We start from the raw sequence: 20556 nt of genomic DNA, 5'->3' as shown, positions 1-20556 counted from the left end.
GTGGACAATGAATGACTGCTCGAAAAGAGAGTGTGTTAATTGAGAAGGTTAAAAACCCCCACAGGAATATATAAAATTGCCATATTAAATTATCTTCCAAAGGTACTTTCCTCTTGATATTATTGACTGAGGAATTTTAATCAATTCTTAGCATGCTATATAAGAACTTTTTCAAAGGAAAGAAAGTATATGTTTCTTCAGAAACACACAATTTTTACACTATATTGCAGATATTTGTATAATGCAGTGTCATCTCCTTAATCTGAATGCAATAGTTAGTTCTCTATATTGAACCCATTCATTTAGTACTATTGCAGAATGGGTTTCAGGTGGATTTTTCTATAGCCCCACCTGATACTACTGTGGCAACATTGGAAAGACCCAGAAATAAATGGATTCAACCAATCACATGTATTCTACCCATCTAACTTGCATTTTCCTTTCCCACTTAAGTGACAATCAGGTTAGAGACACCCAGGTTACCTTCTGCCTTCCTATCAGAAAATAACAACAGTTCATAATTTACGGTAGACAGGAAACAAGACAAACATTGCCAACATGATGATGTAGAAAAAGGTGGGAAAACATAACTATAGTAACATTTTAAAAGGCCCCAGTATAAGGATTCCAATCTCCTCATTCTCACTCTGTTCTTTTTGTTTTATGGATTCAGCACAAAATATTTATTATTGTACTGATTATTGCTATACTGTATCCTTCATGTCTTAGGTAAGGCCCATTTCTGTGTGCAGTGAAAGCTGCAATCCTGGCTCCAGCAAGAAAGTGAAGGAGGGGGAGTCATTTTGCTGCTATGATTGCATCCCATGTCCTCAAGGGAAGATTTCAGACCAGAAAGGTAAGAAATGAATTACCGGTAAATAGAACTATCATTTATATTGCTTCAAAGAATTGTTCTTGAATATACTGTTTATATTGCTTGTGGTAAAGTACCACTCCCAACCAAAATGGAGGCACCATAGCCACACCCTTAGCTCCCCTAAAAAAGAAGACTCAGTAGTATTTTCCCAGGGGAGGAGTGGGCAATGACCCACTGGTCTACATGAGCCAATACTGAGAGGGAGTTTGCCACAAAATATTAGGTAGCTGTTCCCATGGGTGCCTCACTTCACCCCCAATTCTTACATCCTTCCTTCCTTGGCAATATGTACTGTTCAGATTTTGTGAGAGGAAGTCAATAACTTTTCATTTCAGACATGAATGATTGCTACAAATGCATGGAGCAAAGCTATCCAAACAAAGAACAGGATTTCTGTCTTCACAAGATTGTCATCTTCTTGTCTTATAAAGAACCTTTGGGGATAGGCTTGGCCTGTTGCACTCTTTCCTTTGCTTTGACCACCGCTCTGGTGCTAGGGACATTTATGAAGCATCACAACACTCCCCTTGTCAAAGCAAATAACAGGGACCTCACCTACACTCTCCTCACCTCCCTTCTACTCTGCTTCCTTTGCGTTTTGCTATTCATTGGACAGCCTAAGAAGGTGGTGTGTCTTCGACAGATTGCTTTTGGCATCATCTTCTCAGTGGCCGTTTCTTGTGTGCTGGCAAAAACCATCACTGTGGTTCTGGCTTTCATGGCCAACAAACCAGGATCAAGGATGCAGAAGTGGGTTGGGAAGAAGTTGGCCAGCACCATTGTTTTCTTTTGCTCCTTTATTCAAGCAGCCATTTGTATTGTATGGCTGGCTACTACTCCCCCTTTCCCAGACATTGACACAAAATCCCTTACTGAAGAAATTGTACTAGAATGTAACGAAGGATCTGTACCTATGTTTTATTGTGTCTTGGGCTACATGGGCTTGCTGGCCACTATCAGTTTCACTGTAGCTTTCCTGGCCAGGAAGTTACCTGACAGTTTCAATGAAGCCAAGTTCATCACTTTCAGCATGTTGGTCTTCTGCAGTGTTTGGGTGTCATTTATTCCAGCCTATCTGAGCTCCAAGGGAAAATACATGGTTGCTGTGGAGAGTTTTTCTATTTTAGCCTCCAGTGCTGGTTTGTTGGGTTGCATATTTTTCCCAAAATGTTACATTCTTTTGTTGAGGCCTGAACTGAACAAGAGGGAACAGCTAACAAGAAGGGGTTACTGAAACATTTATCTACCTGTGTGTTTGGCTATAGTCTGTGTGCTGGATATTTGAATGTAAAAAAACCACAGAACTGTTATGTGAGCTTCCCTTGCAGCTACTACATAGATCTTCCTTATAGTTAGAAGAAAAGAGAATCATCTGTAGTGGAGAGGAATGGAACAAAATTTTGCTTAAAAGCAAACTGACTTGCAACATATCTCATTTTGCCCTCTGGTTCCCCTTTAGCTACTCTTCTGTTCATATGTTTATAATTTGGTTTAGCTGCGGATATACAACTCCTCTTGGAAGTTTGTTTATACATGAATGGCAGAACATCACCCTCTGGATTATAACCATAAAACATATCATGATCACACAAGGAAATAGGCAAGGCACATGTTTGCTCAAATTGGACTACTTTTGGTGGATTGAAGTTAACAGGTCTGCAGTAGATGACAATTGTGTGGAATGTTAACTACTCATGAGCTAAATTTGTAATGCAAATGATTTTCCCAGTTTGTTTTGATGCCATTTGGATGATTGCATAGAAGACTTATCATCTGCACATGTATTTGTCTTGGAAGACAACACTTTTTGCTTGGTAATCATTTTAATATTTTCAATAAACTTTATTTTTTTAAAAAAAAAACAACAACCCCTACTTGTAACAAATTGTGAATGTACCCAGTTTGACAAGGGTGTTGGGTTGTGTTTCATCTACCCATTGCCTTAAGTCTCTACCTCTCAGGTGAGGATTAAGGCCTTCCTGCTTCACCCCTTCCCAGGGCCCCACAACTCGAGGGGTTGACCTCAAAGGTGCTACCCACACTGCCAATGAGTCCCACAGCATTGAATACAAGACTAGAGACTACACAATTCCCCGTTAAAGTGATTAATTGTTCTCACTGAACCTTTGCTACCAGAAAACTCCTCACACATACCTGCCAATGTAGCACCATCAAACACTTCAAATGAATCCTGAATTCTAAATAGAATTAGTTGTGCTTTCCCAATGTGAGGACCACAGTATCTCAATGTCAGGACCAAATATTTTGATTTCTAAAGTTTAGTTCAGAATCAGGGTCTTAAGTTGCATGCACACAACAAAATGCCTGGGATCCAAAATAATGCAATAGAAATAGCAAGCTACAGGAACAAAAACTAGAAAAAACATAACCTACAATATGGTAAATATAGCGCTTGGCATAAGACAGCTTCCCATGTTCCCTAATACAATGTATTTCTGTGTGCATTTTTGATGAATAAATGCATTTTAATACACACTTCTGTTTAATATATGCAAATGTTATTTTGTTGGAGAACTATATTTCATGAAAATTTCCAAGGATTACAAAATTTTTGTTCACATATTGCTTTGAGAACTGCAAATTAGGTAGGCTAATATTAGGTAGGCTAATATACCCTCACAGTCAGGTCTCACACCATGTGTTTTTGTCTCTTTTCTCAACTAGCTCATTTTGATGTTCCCTTTATTCTTGCCCTCCCCTCCTTGCCAATATATTTGTCCATCCCTTCTTGCTGCCTGCTGGTACACATAATATCCCACATTATCCAATTAAGTGAGATAGATATAGATATAGATATATAGATATAGATGATATAGATATAGATAGAAACACAGACACACACACACACACACACACACACACACACACACTTTCTTTTGCTGCTGTAGATCATTGTTCTGTATTTCTGGGGCCCATTTCATTTTTTATGGATGACATACAGTCCATGGGTCTGTTCTCTCTTGTTTCTGCATTAAAATGATAGGAAAATAGACAAAAATAGCGTGTGTGTGTGTGTGTGTGTGTGTGTGTGTGTGTGTCCAAATACCCATTCTTTAAAGTATTTTGAAAGGTTTCTAAAAGGCAGATAAATTCATTAGGCCATTCAGGAAGTAAACAAAAAACAAACCCTAATGGAAAACTATCCTGTGTGCTGCTCATAAGATCACAATTCCTTGGCAGAAAAGTGAACAAAGGAAAACTTCTGCCCAGGTGTGACAAACATGATTTTCTGAAATCTTCTGTAATTCCACAGGGAAAACTTCAACCATGACTTTTAAATTATTTTCCTTTGTTCTTATAAAGTAGACTGTAATTAACTCTGACACATGTTAAACCACTTGTAATTATTAGTGCTGGAGACTGCAATGGATGTTATATATGTGTCATGTTAAAAAATATGTCTCGGGACCAGTGCTATTTTTCTAAAAAAAAAGAGGTGCTGGAACTTACCCTGAACACCTCCCTTGTTCTTTTATAATGGCAACAGCGCCCACATGGTGAGTTCTGGCTGGAAAAAAGTCTTGTTCAGGAATAACAGTATTTATTCTTCAGGTTTCAGGTGTACTGCAGACAGACGAGTATTCAGATCAGCCATTGAAATGATGGAGCTGTCAGTGGAAACACGATAAAGTAAGTCTAGTGAAGGTTTGTTGTTACAATCAGGATGGTGACCTTTGTGATGTTGCTGCTGGCACAGCTTCCTCACATATGCAAGGCTCACATTGTGAAGTGTCATGTCCATGATCCACACCCTCCACTTCACAAGTATCACCAGTCAGGGGAGCTCATTCTTGGTGGCATAGCTTCTCACAATTTCATCGTCTCCAAAGAATTATCCTTCACTGAAGAACCCCCACCAGCATTGATTGAAGAACTTATGTAAGAAATTTCCCTTCATTTATTCAATCAGTCTTAGATATGCATTTCATTTTGATGACTTATGGGTTAGGACTGTGGAAAAAGCTTCAGGTCTGAGGAAGGTTGTTCCAGGGGCAGGGACCTTGTTTTCTAGAGAAAAGAAGCACACGCTCTATGGACCTAATTAGATATGCTAGGGATGTTTTGTGTCTTATTTCAACCAGGCACCTGTAACCAACGAAGCTTTTATCTCTGTCTCCTGCTATCTATGCAGGTGAGTCTGATGGTCATGCACACCTGGTATATTATTTAAAAGCTAATTCCCAGTTATACAACCATTTCAATTGGAAGACCACAAGTAGGAGATGAGCACAATAGAACAGTAGGAATCAGTCTGGCCCCTGTGAGCACAGGGTACTGGAAAAGATAGACCTGTGGTCTGATTCAGAAATGCTTTTCTTAACCTGCTATACTTTTGGAACATCCTGCTCATGATTCCCAGCTACTGGTTATATATCTATCATTGTAAAAAGTCATTGATCACCCTATACTTCACGAATGTTTCTGATTCCATCTCACAGATGGCAAAATCTTGGGTTAAAGCCCAATTTCTGCTCCCCTCCTTCTTTAAAAATACTGCAGGTGTTACTTTTCTCATCTTTATTTATTTATTCATAATTTTGGTACCCTAATTGCCATCTTTCAAAATATCAAGGAAGAGTTGCTTTTTTCAGATGTGACTAAGAAAGTATTATGTAGAAATTGTTCACCTGAGAGTCGCCACTATCTTCCTTCAAATCTGATTCCTGATGATAAGCAAGCAAACAAACAAAAAGCTCATTTTCTCCTTGTTTGGTGTGATTTCATTGTTTTCTACATCTCTGATTTGTTCAGAAAATCTTCATAAGGCACTCTGTACCAAAGGCATTTAATTTAGAGTAAGAATATAACTGGAATAAATGAATATTTGTTAGAGCTAAATACTAAATAGCACCTATTATTGTGTTTAGATTATATGTTTTTATATAACACTTTAAATTTTGAAGGTCATTACCAAGAAAATGTCATTTTGAAGAAAAGTCAGGCTGTGCAATATTTTTTTTTTATTTAGTTATAAAAATGTTTATATACCACTGTGTCATAAAAATATACATCAAAGTAGGTTACAGCTATAAAACATAAAACTGTACAATAAAGGCTAGCATACAGTTCTGAAGATGAACACTGATGCTGTTTAGTTCTGTCATCTCTGCACATATAGGTATAGGCAATATCATTCCCTGAAGATTATCACTCAGGTAGCTTCACCTTTGTGTAGACAATGTTATGCCTAAGATTACATCAAGGAATGTATTGTGCTGACACCTGCCATCTTGGGAGACAGTGGAAGAGTGTGCCATGAAGAAAGAAGTTGTGTAAATACTAAAAATATATATAACAATATTTAAAGAAGCTTACACGTAACATAGCTGTATTTTTTAGAAGCTTAACAGAATGTAATTCTTGTTCTAGTGTAGTGCCAAAGCATTACCAACACATCCTAGCCTTGGCATTCGCAGTCAAGGAGATCAATGAAAACCTCCACCTCTTACCCAATGTTACCTTGGGCTTCCACATCTATGACAGCTATTTCAATGGAAAGTGGACCTATCATGCCACAATGCTTCTGATATCTACACTAAACAGATTTTCCCCCAACTACAAATGTGGCAGTCAGGATGACCTGATAGCAGTTATTGGTGGGTTGGACTCTCCAGTCTCTCTTCATGTGGCAACAATCTTGGATCAATATAAAATTCCACAGGTAGTGTGTGTGTGAAACATGCAATTTTGAACATCTTTCATACCTGCTTTATCCTTCCAGATTCCATTTCATTGTTTATTGACATAAATGTGTAAAATGAAGGTAATGAGGTAGACGTGATCTTTACTGTACCTTTCATGTCCAGATCAGGAGAAACACCCATTAGGGTTTATTCGTTTTGTGTTTGGTTGTTCATAAATGGGAATCCATAAAAGGCTGAGCTGAGATTCATGAAAATATTCTTCTGGGTACTTGTGCAGATTAAACAGAAGAACAGAAGATCTACAGCATCTAGCTAAATTTGGATGAGTGAAATTCATTTTTTTAATTCATTCTCCTTTTTGCCATCTGTTATACACATTATTGGGCCAGGATAGGAGGGGAGCCATATATGTATGTTGAAGTTCTTATTCTAGACTGGACCACATGTAGGAAGGTGACCCATTTTCAAAAGTATGTAGATCCTGATTTTCATTGAACTGATCAAGAAGCTCCATACTTGAGTAACTTGAATACAGGTAAGGCTAGGTGGTGAGAAATGTGTGCTGTTTAAAGTACTTATACATTATTTAGGTATTGTGTTTATTACTATCTATTTAGTTATTTCCACTTATTAATCTTTTCCTATGAAACATCTCAAAGTCATCTAACAATAAAAATATTCAACAATCAAATCATGTATACAAGTTCAACATATAAAAAGGAAACTAAAATCATTACATGCATAAAAACAATTTAAAACCCAACATGGATAAAGATAGGGATAAACATCTCCACTTAAAAGACTGATTGAAAATGGAAAATTTCCAGTAGGTGCCAAACAGATAACAGTGATGCCACCTATCTGATATGTAATGGGAAGAAGCTAGGTCATGAAAATACAGATATCAGGTGTCAACAGCCAGGGTAAAATGATATTTCTTCAGCTCTCAGTGTAAACTACATACTGAATTTGCCAGGTGCACCTCTGTGGGGAGGGAGACCCACAACTTAGGGGCTACCAAAGAGAATGTCCTTTCCCATGCCACCAGTCCCAGGTTTTTGAGATGGTAGAACAAGCAAGATGGACCACACTGCCAATCTTAATACCCAAGTGGGACTGTAGCGAAGGAGGCAGTCTTTTTAATATTTGGGGTCTAAGATATTTATGGCTTTAAATATTAGCTTCAGCACCTTAAATAGAACCAAGAAATGAATGGGCAATAAGCAAACAAACTTAATTTATATTGACAATTGTGTTGTATTGTGTTTAAAACAAGTTTTTGGTTAAAGGTGTGAGACAAGGACTCTGCAGTGCAGTTGTTCCCTCAGCCAGTTCTCCCCAGCTTCCCTCTGCAAGGTGGACATAAGCTAGCCACCATTTGATCAGTATAAGGCCCCTCTTTGCAGCATGAAAATAACAACATTCACTTGCTTGCCAGGTTGTTGTAATTTCTGCTTGAATAGTGTATGTGCTGAACTTTGGGCATTCATATTTCTCAATATTGTTGTTACTATTATCATCACACACCCCTCCATTCCATATCTCTCTTTAGTTAACATATGGCCCAGCTCCAGTGAGGCATGACAAAGCCTCAGGCCTTTTGTTCTACCAGCTGGTCCCTGAGGAAGCCCTTCAGTATGAAGGGATTCTTTCTTTGCTTCTGCATTTCTGGTGGAAGTGGATTGGGATAATTGTGATGGATAATGACAGTGGAGAAAGATTTCTGCAAAGTGTGCTTCCAGTGTTCTCCCAGAATGGCATTTGTTTTGCCTTCATAGAGAGATTACCCATGTTATCCTTCGTCACTGAAATGGGAAGCATGATGGAAGATGGGGCAAGAATACATGATAAAATCATGTACTCTCAAACAAATGTATTGGTGGCTTCTGGAGAATCCTATACTTTGGTTTTTTTGAGATGGTTGCCATATTTGTCAAATCTAGATGTGTCTAAAAAACCTAAAGGCAAAGTATGGATAATGACAGCCCAGATGGCGCTTGTCTCATTTGTCTATCAGAGGACTTGGGAGACACAAATGCTTCATGGTGCTCTGTCCTTCACATTTCACTCCAATAATCTATCAGGATTTAAAACTTTCCTTGAGAGCAGAAGCCCTTCCAGCACAAAAGGTGATGGTTTTATCAGGCACTTCTGGGAACAGGCCTTTGACTGTATATTCCAAAATACCACTGTTGACGAGGTGCAAGGGAACATTTGCACAGGGGATGAAAAGCTGGAGAGCCTTCCTGGCACTTATTTTGAAATGAGCATGACTGGCCACAGCTACAGTATCTATAATGCTGTCTATGTCATGGCACATGCTCTACAAACTGTGTCTTCATCTCGACTTAAAAAGAGGGCAATGGTGGATAGAGGAAGATGGACAGTTCAGACTCAAGATTTGTGGCAGGTAATGGGTTGATATTTTATCCAACATTGTATTTTATCCTGTGTGTTAGGAAAGACCCCAAAGAACCTTTTTCATCTTGGCATTTACATCTCCCTTCCTCTTACCATGAAATGGAAAATAGTTTTTTCTGCCTTTATCTGTGGAGACTGATGCAATTTTGTTGATCTGTCTTCCTCCACTCAAAACCCACCCATGCCATCATTAAACTGATGGTATTGAATTTAGTCTGAAAGATCCCACTAAAGAATGTTCTAAACTCTTGCCTTTTCTTTCCATACTAGCTACATCATTTTCTGAGAAGCATTTCATTTAACAACAGTGCTGGGGACATGATTTCTTTTGACAAGAAAGGGGTGCTTGTTGCTGGATTTGATATTATCAACTGGATTATTTTCTCCAACCAATCCTTTCAGGGGATGAAGGTTGGGACAGTGGATCCCCAGGTTTCTTCTGACCAACTATTCACCATCAATGAAGATGCTGTGACATGGCATACCTGGTTTAACCAGGTAGAATCTAATTGTATGGAATTTAGATTGACTTCCAGGTTTGAATGAGCACTGCCACTGTGTTCTGATATGTAAAATGATTTTTAGTGGACAATGAATGACTGCTCGAAAAGAGAGTGTGTTAATTGAGAAGGTTAAAAAAACCCACAGAAATATATAAAATACTATATTAAATTATCTTCCAAAGGTTCTGCCCTTTTGATATTATTGACTGAGGAATTTCCATCAATTCTGCCTTGCTGTGAAAAAATAACAACAGTGAATAATTTAAAAGAAAACAGAAAAAAGTCAACCATTACCAATATGATGGTGTAGAAAAATGTGGGGAAACATCACTATAGTAACATTTTAAAAGGCCCCAGTATAAGGATTCCAAGCTCCTCATTCTCACTTTGTTCTTTTTGATTTATGGATTCAGCACAAAATATTTCTTGTACTGTATCCTTCATGACTTAGGTGAGGCCTATTTCTGTGTGCAGTGAAAGCTGCAATCCTGGCTCTAGCAAGAAAGTGAAGGAGGGGAAGTCATTTTGCTGCTATGACTGCATCCCATGTCCTCAAGGGAAGATTTCAGACCAGAAAGGTAAGAAATGAATGACTCAGCAGTATTTTCCCAGGTGAGGAGTGGGCAATGATAGACTGGTCTACATGAGCCAATACTGAGAGGGAGTTTGCCACAAAATATTAGGTAGCTTCTCCCATGGGTGCCTCACTTCACCCCCAATTCTTGCATCCTTCCTTCCTTGGCAATATGTACTGTTCAGATTTTGTGAGAGGAAGTCAATAACTTTTCTTTTCAGACATGAAGGATTGCTACAAATGCATGGAGCAAAGCTATCCAAACAAAGAACAGGATTTCTGTCTTCACAAGATTGTCATCTTCTTGTCTTATGAAGAACCTTTGGGGATAGGCTTGGCCTGTTGCGCTCTTTCCTTTGCTTTGACCACCGCTCTGGTGCTAGGGACATTTATGAAGCACCACAACACTCCCCTTGTCAAAGCAAATAACAGGGACCTCACCTACACTCTCCTCACCTCCCTTCTACTCTGCTTCCTTTGCGTTTTGCTATTCATTGGACAGCCTAAGAAGGTGGTGTGTCTTCGACAGATTGCTTTTGGCATCATCTTCTCAGTGGCTGTTTCTTGTGTGCTGGCAAAAACCATCACTGTGGTTCTGGCTTTCATGGCCAACAAACCAGGATCAAGGATGCAGAAGTGGGTGGGGAAGAAGTTGGCCAGCACCATTGTTTTCTCTTGCTCCTTTATTCAAGCAGCCATTTGTACTGTGTGGCTGGCTACTACTCCCCCTTTCCCAGACATTGACACAAAATCCCTTACTGAAGAAATTGTACTAGAATGTAATGAAGGATCTGTACCTATGTTTTATTGTGTCTTGGGCTACATGGGCTTGCTGGCCACTATCAGTTTCACTGTAGCTTTCCTGGCCAGGAAGTTACCTGACAGTTTCAATGAAGCCAAGTTCATCACTTTCAGCATGTTGGTCTTCTGCAGTGTTTGGGTGTCATTTATTCCAGCCTATCTGAGCTCCAAGGGAAAATACATGGTTGCTGTGGAGAGTTTTTCTATTTTAGCCTCCAGTGCTGGTTTGTTGGGTTGCATATTTTCCCCAAAATGTTACATTCTTTTGTTGAGGCCTGAGCTGAATAAGAGGGAACAGCTAATAAAAAGAGGTTATTGAAGCATTTAAGTATCTGCATGTTTGGCTATAGTTTTTGTGCTGGATATTTGAATGTTTCCAGAACAAATTATTATGAGAGGTTCTATTGAAACTGTTCTCCTACATAGCTCTTCCTCATAGTTTTATAATTGCTGTGTCTAGCATGGTGGTGGTTGCTTGCACTAAGATGTTCCCCACATCCCAAAACTTCTTGTTTCCACTGAGAAGAAAAGCATTTTTTCCAGAATATTTGAGGTTAATCTCTTGATCTCCCTATCTTCAAAGGAAGACCATAATAAGCAAAACTTACATCTTTGCTATCATTAATCACCTCATAATAATCTGCCAATGAAGAGTTGGCAATCAAGAACAAGCCAGCCATCTTTCCTCCTGGAGGTCAGTATCCCACATTATCCAACTAAATTGCATTTGAAAAGTCTATTTATTTTCATGCTGAAGACCATGGTTTTGTATTCCTGGGGTCTTTTTCATTTTTATGGATGGAAAAACTCTCCATGCATTCGTTCTGTCCTGTTTCCACATTATTTTTATTTTAAAAATACGGACAGAATAGCATTTTTAATACACATATGCACATTTGCGAGTAACATGTTTTTTAAAAAAAATCTTTAAATAAAGGCCAAAACACCTTGCTGGGCTTTGGAATAATAGTTATATAAGCATGGTTGAATAGTATTGAGCTGATTCCTTCTCTAAATATCTCCAGATAAAACATGTACTAACCACCATCTATGGAGCAGCAGCTTTTACAGCCTCAGTGACCCCAGAGATATTGAAGTAGTCGAACCACTTACATCTGTAACCAATAAAGTTGTGGTCTGTTTTAGCTCATAAACCTAAATACTCATGTCAGTGTGTGTTTAGGAACAATAGGAAACTGCAGGGCATGGGCCCTTGACACACAAGACCACTCAACTTTCACGGTGGGTGGTGTTATGGCTGGGCATCACGGCCCTTATTGTGATCTGGCTCGGGGGCAGGGGATTGATGCCCTCTCCTGTCAACTCCCGGCCGCCTCACACCCGCCTGGCCAATCAATGCTGGAGAAGGGCGTGGCCATGGGTGTTTTAAACTGCAGCACTGTCAGGGGGCTTCCCTCTCTCACCTTCTCATTGGATCTCCCAACCTACCCGTCCTCTTTTTAAGCTTTGGTATGACACAATCTTGCTATGGACAAATGTCGGCCACCTTATTGTTGGAGCCGGTAGGAATTTTTCCACTTAACAAAGCTGCCATTTGGTTTTCGCCTACCACAACTTTGTAAGGTTAGGCACTGAGTAAGCCTTTGTTTAATGGAGGGGAGGTTGTATCCTCCGCCTGCCCCACCTCTATAAGGGCAATCTATTAGCAGGATCTAGGGGTGTGGATCTTGTCTGAAGCCCAGGTGTGGGCTACGGCCATGCCACGACCCCAACAGGATTCCCTTGTGGTGTCCCTATTTGGTGTAAGTCATAGGGCTCCCCCTATTGGTAGCTTACCCTTAGCTGGACTCCCTGCAGACAGGTGGGAGTCAAGATACTGACTGGCTTCACCCTAAGCCAAACCACTCCCAACTGTAACAAATAAAGTTGTGGCCTGTTTTAGCCTATTAACCTAAATATTTGCATCTCTGTGTTTATTAATCAATAGGCAATTGAGGGGCATGGGGTCTTGGCACGCAAATGCTCACTGCCAATATCTCCAGATAAAACACTTGCCAACCACCATCTATGGATCAGCAGCTTTTATAGCCTCAGAGATCCCAGAGATATCGAAGCAGCTGATTAATTCTTGTGCAACAAAAAAAACCCAACCATCAACATATATAAATCTTTGTTACTAGCAAACCAATTTGATATACAGGTATTGTGGGAGGAATGGAATAAAGAATTAGAGATCTCTATTTCAACCACACAGTAGGAAACTGTTTTAAGTGCTATAACAAGGGCATCTCAGAAACTTAAATTGAGGCTCATACAACAAAAAATAACATTTAGAATATACTGGACCCCATTATGTTTGTGTAAAAAAGGCTATCTAGGGTATCTAACTGTTAAAGATGCAATAGGGATAATGCTTCTCTAAAACATATGTTTTTTCATTGTCCTATACTGAGAGATTTTTGGCAGAAGGTAACTGAAACTATCAACAGAACCATACGGAACAACCTTACATTTACAGAGCAAAATATCCTATTGAATTATATACCCAGCATATGAAACCTTACAAAAGGACAATATGAGTGGACTCTCCATGCTCTTACCACAGCAAAAAGACTGAATTGGAAAAATAAAAATGCAGCTCCCTTCTACAATTGGATGGAAGACTTTTACAAACTCAAAACATGTGAACAACTTGCATATAAACACAGACTTGCCATGGACAAACTCAATTATATTTGGAATCCATTCTTACAAATACTGTATAATAGGTTAAGGTCTGGTGAAGTATAATAACAGCTTTGTAAAGTAAAAAGGAGAGAAATAAATAAAGATCAAAACTCAATTGGACCATTCAGGAAGGGCAAAAAACTAATGGAAAGCTAAGCTCTAAGCTGCACATCAGATCAAAATTACTAGGCAGAAAATGAAGCAAAGGAAAACTCATGTCCAGGTGTGACAAACATAATTTTTTGAAAGCTTCTGCAATTCCTCAGGGGAAACTCCAACCTTGACTTTGTAATTATTTTCCTTTGTTATTATAAAGTAGACTGTAATTAATTCTGCCGCATGCAAAACCACCTACAATTTTTAGTGGTGGAGACATTGAAGTATTTTATATAAGTGCCATGTTCAAAATATGGCTCAGGACTAACAAAATCTTATTCTTCAGGTTTAAGTTTATTTCAGACTGACAAGTATTCAATACCTGCCTTTGAAACTATAGACAATACATTAAGAGAGGTGTCAGTGGAAACACAATATAATAAGTCTTGTGGAGATTTCTCCTTACACTCAGGATGGTGGCATTTGTGGTGTTGCTGCTGGCACTGCTTCCTGAAATGACATGCAAGACTCACATTGTGAAGTGTCATGTCCATGATCCACACCCTCCACTTCACAAGTATCACCAGTCAGGAGACCTCATCCTTGGTGGCCTAGCTTCTCAGATCTTCATAATCTCCAAACAATTATCCTTCACTGAAGAACCTCCACCAGCATTGTTTGAAGAACTTATGTAAGGGATTTACCTACTGAGTGACTAAGGGATTGCCACTTTCTTGAAGCCAGACTTTGTACAGCATTGAGGGATTCTATATTGATACACTTTAACAGAATGTTTTTGATCATAAGCTGAATAATGTGCCTGGTCATGAGTAATTTGAAACTACTTTATGTACTACATTGGTTAGCTGTAATGTAATGTATTGCTTAATTGTTTCTTTTTTAAATAAGACACCTTAGATGAGAGGTTTTCAATATTTTTGAGTCCATGGCTTCCATGATCAACTACATTCTTTCCGTGGCTCTCCTGTGGGAGAACATGCTCCAAGCCTCAAAAGCTGCAGAGCTGGCAGGCCACCACCCAATTCTGAACACCCTCCCTTGTGGAGTGTTTCCTCAGGCTCCTCATCTCTCCTTGAGAGTCCTTCAGGGAGCAGCTGCAACTAGCCCTGGTCCATGAGCCACCCCCCAAGAGAGGTGACTCCTGCTAACATCCCACAGGGGCCTGGGAAGAAGATGCCCCCAGCCTTAGTGGCCTGACAGAGACTGGTCAAAGGTGAACATGAGGACAGCAGCTTACTCACCTTGGGAGGCATCAGTGACAACAGCAGACGCCACTGATCCTGCATGGCGGAAGGGCTCCCCTTCAACTGCCAGGTAGGCCTTTCAGACAGCAAACACAAGAAAGGCCAGCGTGGTGCATGCCTGCCCAGCCTCCCACTTGTCTGTCCATTCCCAACAGCAAGGGCTAGCAGACTGGCTGGCTGGGCTCCCTCACTCATTTGCTTGTCTACTCCAAGGCCGCCTCAGCTCTAGGCAAACAGCACCTCCTGGCCAGCCCCAGAGGCACCATTCGCCTGAGGAGCTTGTAGCCAGGGCTGCAGCAACAAACAGCCAAACAAGCCATTAGGAGGAAGATGCATGAGGGCATCAGAGAAAGGAGGGAACCCTCCCTGACCATCATTCAAGGCACCCCAAGGTGCCATGGCACACTGGTTGAAAACCACTGCCTTAGAGTAGTACCACAAATGTGATATGAAATACTGTAATATAAATTCATGGAAAAGATGTTTAAAATACAGTAATTTTTAATTTTTCTTGGATACCTTCTTGTGGATACTAGTAGTCCAAGGTCAGCACAGCACCTACTTAATTACCAAGAACTGTGATAAGCTAAGGTTTAGCATGGGGAAACATGCAGGATGGAAATGTAATCAACCAATAGTCCTTTCAAAACTTTAATTTAAAAGTCATGAGGTGTAAAGAGAATTTATGTTTTCTTCCCCTCTCCAAGCCAAGAGCAAGAGGATTGAATCCTGCAGGCTACTGCTTCACAATAATCTGCACTGCTGTGAGTAGTGGATTCAATCCTGCTCGGAACGTCTTCGCTACTGTGTTCCCTGCAGGGGACATACCATTTTAGACTTCCCATTCAACACATAGTACACTGATAGTGCCAGATCACTCTGTGTGACCCACCCAAGGGAAATAAGGAGCTATCTTCATGGGACTCTTGGGAAGCTCAGATTCCCCTGAATAGGTCTGATTGTGTTCAGTCTTCTGCTGACTCTGATGTGCAGCTCTAGAAATCTCCACAATCACCATACTGCAACTAATATTTCTATGAGAAGAAAGCGGTTGGTTGCTATGGAGATTAATGTCATGTTTGTGAGATCAAGCCAGACATTTTCCACTTGCTGATTGAGGGTCTTGCAAGTTCAAACTAAACTTATTCACATTTTTAAAAAACAAAACAAAACACAACACAAAACAAAACATTATTTCTGTATCCCCTGGCATATAAGCTTCTTATTCTATGTAGCATGGGCACAGCCCCAGTAACATACTAAGGAAATGTCTTTCCCAGAAGCATTTGAGTCTAGTTTCAAAGGACTCAGCAGTTGGGTTTTTGAAGACAACTGAGTTACTGATTGAAGAATAGACATGTATTTGTTAAAAGTAAATGAAGCTTTCCTACACCCCACCCTGACTTGATAATTCCTCCCACCAATGGTTTGTCCCCATTTGTAATCAATGAGAGGACATTTGATATCTCCCAGAATGAGTTAATAAAGTTCAGTATGAATATTCAGTGTGGTCCTCCTAAGACATGTTCATGTGTGTAATGGCTTGGGTCTCTCCCACAGAAGCGAGACAACTCCGGAAGTAACTATCTTAGATTTATTGCTTAAACACATAAATCACTGCAGAGCTCAGTCCTCAGTGTCTTCTCCCAAGTTTGCTGTTGGCATGTCTGAGCTCCGCCTCTTCCTCCCCCAGCAACGAAACCCCCGCTTTCATTTTCTTTCTTTTTCCTGCTTCTCGCATATTCTCCCGAGCCTACATGTTTTTGGACAGGCTATTTCAGGTGCCCCTGCTTCTGAGCCTGAACTTGAACTGACAGTTTGTGTTTTCCCCCTTGGACTCCCCCCTCCTGCTCTTTGTACTCAGAGATTAGTTTTCTACTACAGCTCGGCTGCCCTTCCCCCCTTTCACATTCCAGGCTTATCTCCTCTCCTTGGCTCTCAGCGGTGCTCAACCTCTGAAACCTGTGTTTCGTCTCTGACAAAGCGTGTTCTCATTAAAAGGAGAGCACGTGTTGCGGATGGGGCCGAACAAAACTCCACTTGGTTGCCAGGCAGTATTAGATTCAAGGGGCCTGGACCAGATTGGAGGATGGTGTTACTGGGGTAAATTTGATGTTGCCAATTTAGGGGTGGGATCAGTGGTTATTTAAGCAATGTCCACAGCTTTCCCTTTCTCTTTCGCTGTGGACACCGGATCTCCCGCCCGCCCTCCCTTGATTGGGCTTGCGCTTTGACCTTGCTCTGCCTGTCATAGGGTCGTCCGCATTGGTGCGGGGGCCCAGTAGGAATTTTCCCAATTGGCTGATTAGTGTGTGCCTTTTGGGTTTTGCCTACTGCTTAGCAAATCATCACAACTTGTAAGGTTGGCGGTTAGGCATTGGTTAAATTGGTTGGTGGAGGGGTATGGATTGGCTGTGCCTGCCCCTCCAATGCTGCTGCTGACGGGTATTCCGTTAAAGGAATTCTGAAGCTTACCATCCCCTTCGTCCAAACCCTGACGGCAGGGTGCGGGCCGCGTAAGCTTCAAGGAACATGCGCGGAGTAGCTGAGGGCCTGTGACGCAGCTCCAGCTGACTCTGTCCCTTGTTCCTCCGGGACTGACTAGGGAGTCAGTGCTGTCCCCCAAGGCGGGGGGTGACAGCTAGTCATAACCAATGCCTAAGCAACCACTCTCAATTTGTATGAAAATAAAGTTGTGGCCAAAATTATGCCAAAAACCTTAAACAAAAATTATGTGTGATGTGTGAGTTATTGGGGTAGGGGTTTTGGGGGACCTCAGCACGCAATGTGTTTTCTAATTCCGAAACGTGGTGTTGTACACCTGATTATTTGCTCTCATTTCGATATGCAACTGATTAGGGGAGATATGTTCAGAAGTGACAAACTAGCTCCCTTCTGCTATTCCACAGTGAAAACCTGACATCAAAAATGACAATAATTAATTCTGCTGCCTCTCAAACTCCCTGTGGAATTTGAATAAAAAAGAAATTGAAAGATACCATTTACTAAATATACCAATTAGAGTTTAGAACTACTGCTTTCTACCAGCAATATTTATTATTCAAGGCAGCATGCCTCTTTACAGACTGACTGAATGAACATACATATTAGCCTTTGAAGCTATAGACACTCTAATAAGGGAGTTGACAATGGAGATAGTGTAATGTCCCTCAAGTGAAGATTTGTCCTTGCACTCAGGATGCTGATATTTCTGGTGATGCTTCTTGTACTGCCACCTCACACGACATGCAAAGCTCACACTGTGAAGTGTCATGTCCATGACCCACACCCTCCACTTCACAAGTATCACCAGTCAGGAGACCTCATCCTTGGTGGCATAGCTTCTCACGGCTACATCATCTCCAATGCCTTAACCTTCACTGAAGAACCTCCACAGGTACTGCCTGAAGAGTTTATGTAAGGGAATCCCTTCTTTGTTCATTTGAATAGTCCACCCTATAGCTTAAACCTTACACCTGTGTCTTACTGTGTCTTGTTTCCTTTTGTATTTTTTTTTTTTTACTTTCAAAAAAGAATAGAGCTAAACAGGTAATTTCTCAATTGCCCAGCCCATAGAAGGACAAGCCGTTGAATTTTTTTTAGAGGATACATAAATCAGATGAATGCATTGTCTGAATGCAGGATTATAGAGATATCACCCATCAGTGCTCCATAATCTTAGAAAAATGGATGGATGGTGGGGATGTTGCATAGGTCCCCGAACGTATTAAATGAATGGACTCCACAATTTTTTTTTGGGGGGGGGGATTCAAACAGTCAATTTTTTGCAAGTGTGATATGATAAGAACATATATTTGGTCTCATATTCACATCCTCTCCACTCCTCCAACCCCCCCCCCCACTACAAAATTTATTGTTTTGGTTATTGACCACTGATACTTCCATAATTAGGTGAAGTGATGATTAATGGCTCAGAATGGTTGGCTACCAAAACCTAAACATTTTATTTGGGTTGAAAAAATGAGTGTCCAACGTAAAATTATAGTTATGAATACAACCTGTTCAATTTTTATTTTCAAAAATCCTAAGCTATTTCATTTAATTTTATTTTAACCCATAGAAAAGCAAGGCTTGTGGCTTCAGCTGTAGAAAGGCAATATTGAAAATGATGAATGTAATTTTCCAATTTCTTTGTTTGTGCTGTTTCAGGGTCCAAAAGAGTTGGTCAAAGGAGCTGTTTATCCTTATACAAAAAGTGGATGTAAGAATATCGGGTTTAAAGATAAATATGCAAATTAAATTATGGTTTTGATACCAATTACTTTTATTTTGAGGTCAAACAATTTTATTGAACTTTCTTTTGGCCAGAAATGAGTATCAGACCTAAATCCATTCTCACTTCTGGTAAAGATGTCAAGCATTTAGGTTGGATTTTAGACAATACAAGGATGGTGCTTTAAACTTTAGAAAAGCAACATGCAAAGTTTCAGCTTTGTGTCTATAAAATGAGCAGGGCGGTTTCATCATCATCATCATCATCAATTTTATTCTTACCTGTACTTCATCATAAGGTCCCATGGTGGGTTGCAATATTATTATTAATTATTATTATTATTATTATTATTATTATTATTATTATTATTTTAAAAAATACAATCCATAACCAAAACTTTAGAAAAACAATATGCAAATGTGGACTTGAATGTCATAATACCATCTCCTGCCCTTGTGCACTACATTTCAAATAATGGTTTACAGCACAATCCAACAGTGAAATTGAGTAAAATAAGACTTATTCCCTGATGTGTGACAATAGGTTTAAAAGCTTATTTGAGGCCAGACATAGACTTTGTATCACATTGAGTAAAGCTATGTTGTTGTACCTTTAACAGAACACCTCTGCTTATTATGTGAAAATTTTCTGGGTCATGAGTAATTTGAAACTACCTTCTGGATCACATTGGTAATTAGCAAAGGATAAGCCACCAGAGTGCCATGGGTGACCCAGTCAGATGGGCAGAGTATTACTACTGCTGCTGCTGCTATTACTACTACTACTACTACTACTACAACAACAACATTGGTGAAAAACCAGTAATTTGAATTTTACACAATGTAAGTTATCTTTCTGATTCATATTGCAATTCTCATTCCAGTGTGGTGCCTAAGAATTACCAGCACATCCTGGCCTTGGCATTTGCAGTAAAGGAGATCAATGGCAACCCTCAGATGTTACCTAATACCACTTTGGGCTTCCACATCTTTGACAGCTATTTCATTGCAAGGGGGACTTATCATGCCACACTGCTCCTTACGTCCAGCCCAGACAGATTCGTCCCCAACTACAAATGTGACACTCAGAATGATTTGATAGCCGTCATTGGGGGACTTGACCCCCTAACCTCTCTTCATGCAGCAACAGTCTTGGATATCTACAAAATTCCACAGGTATTATCAGTCTCTGTGCTGAGCACAATGGGTTTAAGGGGTTTTTCCCTTAATGTTTGTATGGCCAACCATATTTCACTTTGTGGCTTAAAGGTTAAAATATGGAAACTGGTGTTGTGAAGAAAAATATAACCTTAAATAAAAAATCCTGAATCTGTTTATAGAATAAAGAAAAACAAAATAACATTCTCTCACACACAAACATGCATGAGGTTCTTTTACCTTTTCATGCCTCTATGTGTTTCGTTATCTGAGC

General features: G+C 40.0%; 1 protein-coding gene across 1 annotated transcript in view; it reads left to right on the top strand.

Annotated features, from left to right (window-relative positions):
- Positions 1-11161, top strand: part of LOC309517498 (vomeronasal type-2 receptor 26-like) — a gene marked incomplete at both ends in the record, with an annotated part of 31037 nt that extends 19876 nt beyond the window's left edge. Inside the window, 4 exons of the mRNA XM_082196727.1 lie at positions 8423-8953; positions 9235-9462; positions 9919-10045; positions 10263-11161. Of these exons, the coding sequence (XP_082052853.1) occupies positions 8423-8953; positions 9235-9462; positions 9919-10045; positions 10263-11161 (1785 nt within the window). The remainder of the gene's footprint in view (positions 1-8422; positions 8954-9234; positions 9463-9918; positions 10046-10262) is intronic.
- Positions 11162-20556: the final 9395 nt, after the last annotated feature.

This window comes from Podarcis vaucheri (assembly GCF_965113315.1).
Source record: "Podarcis vaucheri genome assembly, chromosome: 13".
In the NCBI taxonomy this organism is placed as follows: Eukaryota; Metazoa; Chordata; class Lepidosauria; order Squamata; family Lacertidae; genus Podarcis; species Podarcis vaucheri.
The sequence above is the reverse complement of the archived record's forward strand: the minus strand, read 5'-3'. Positions and strand labels throughout refer to the sequence as shown.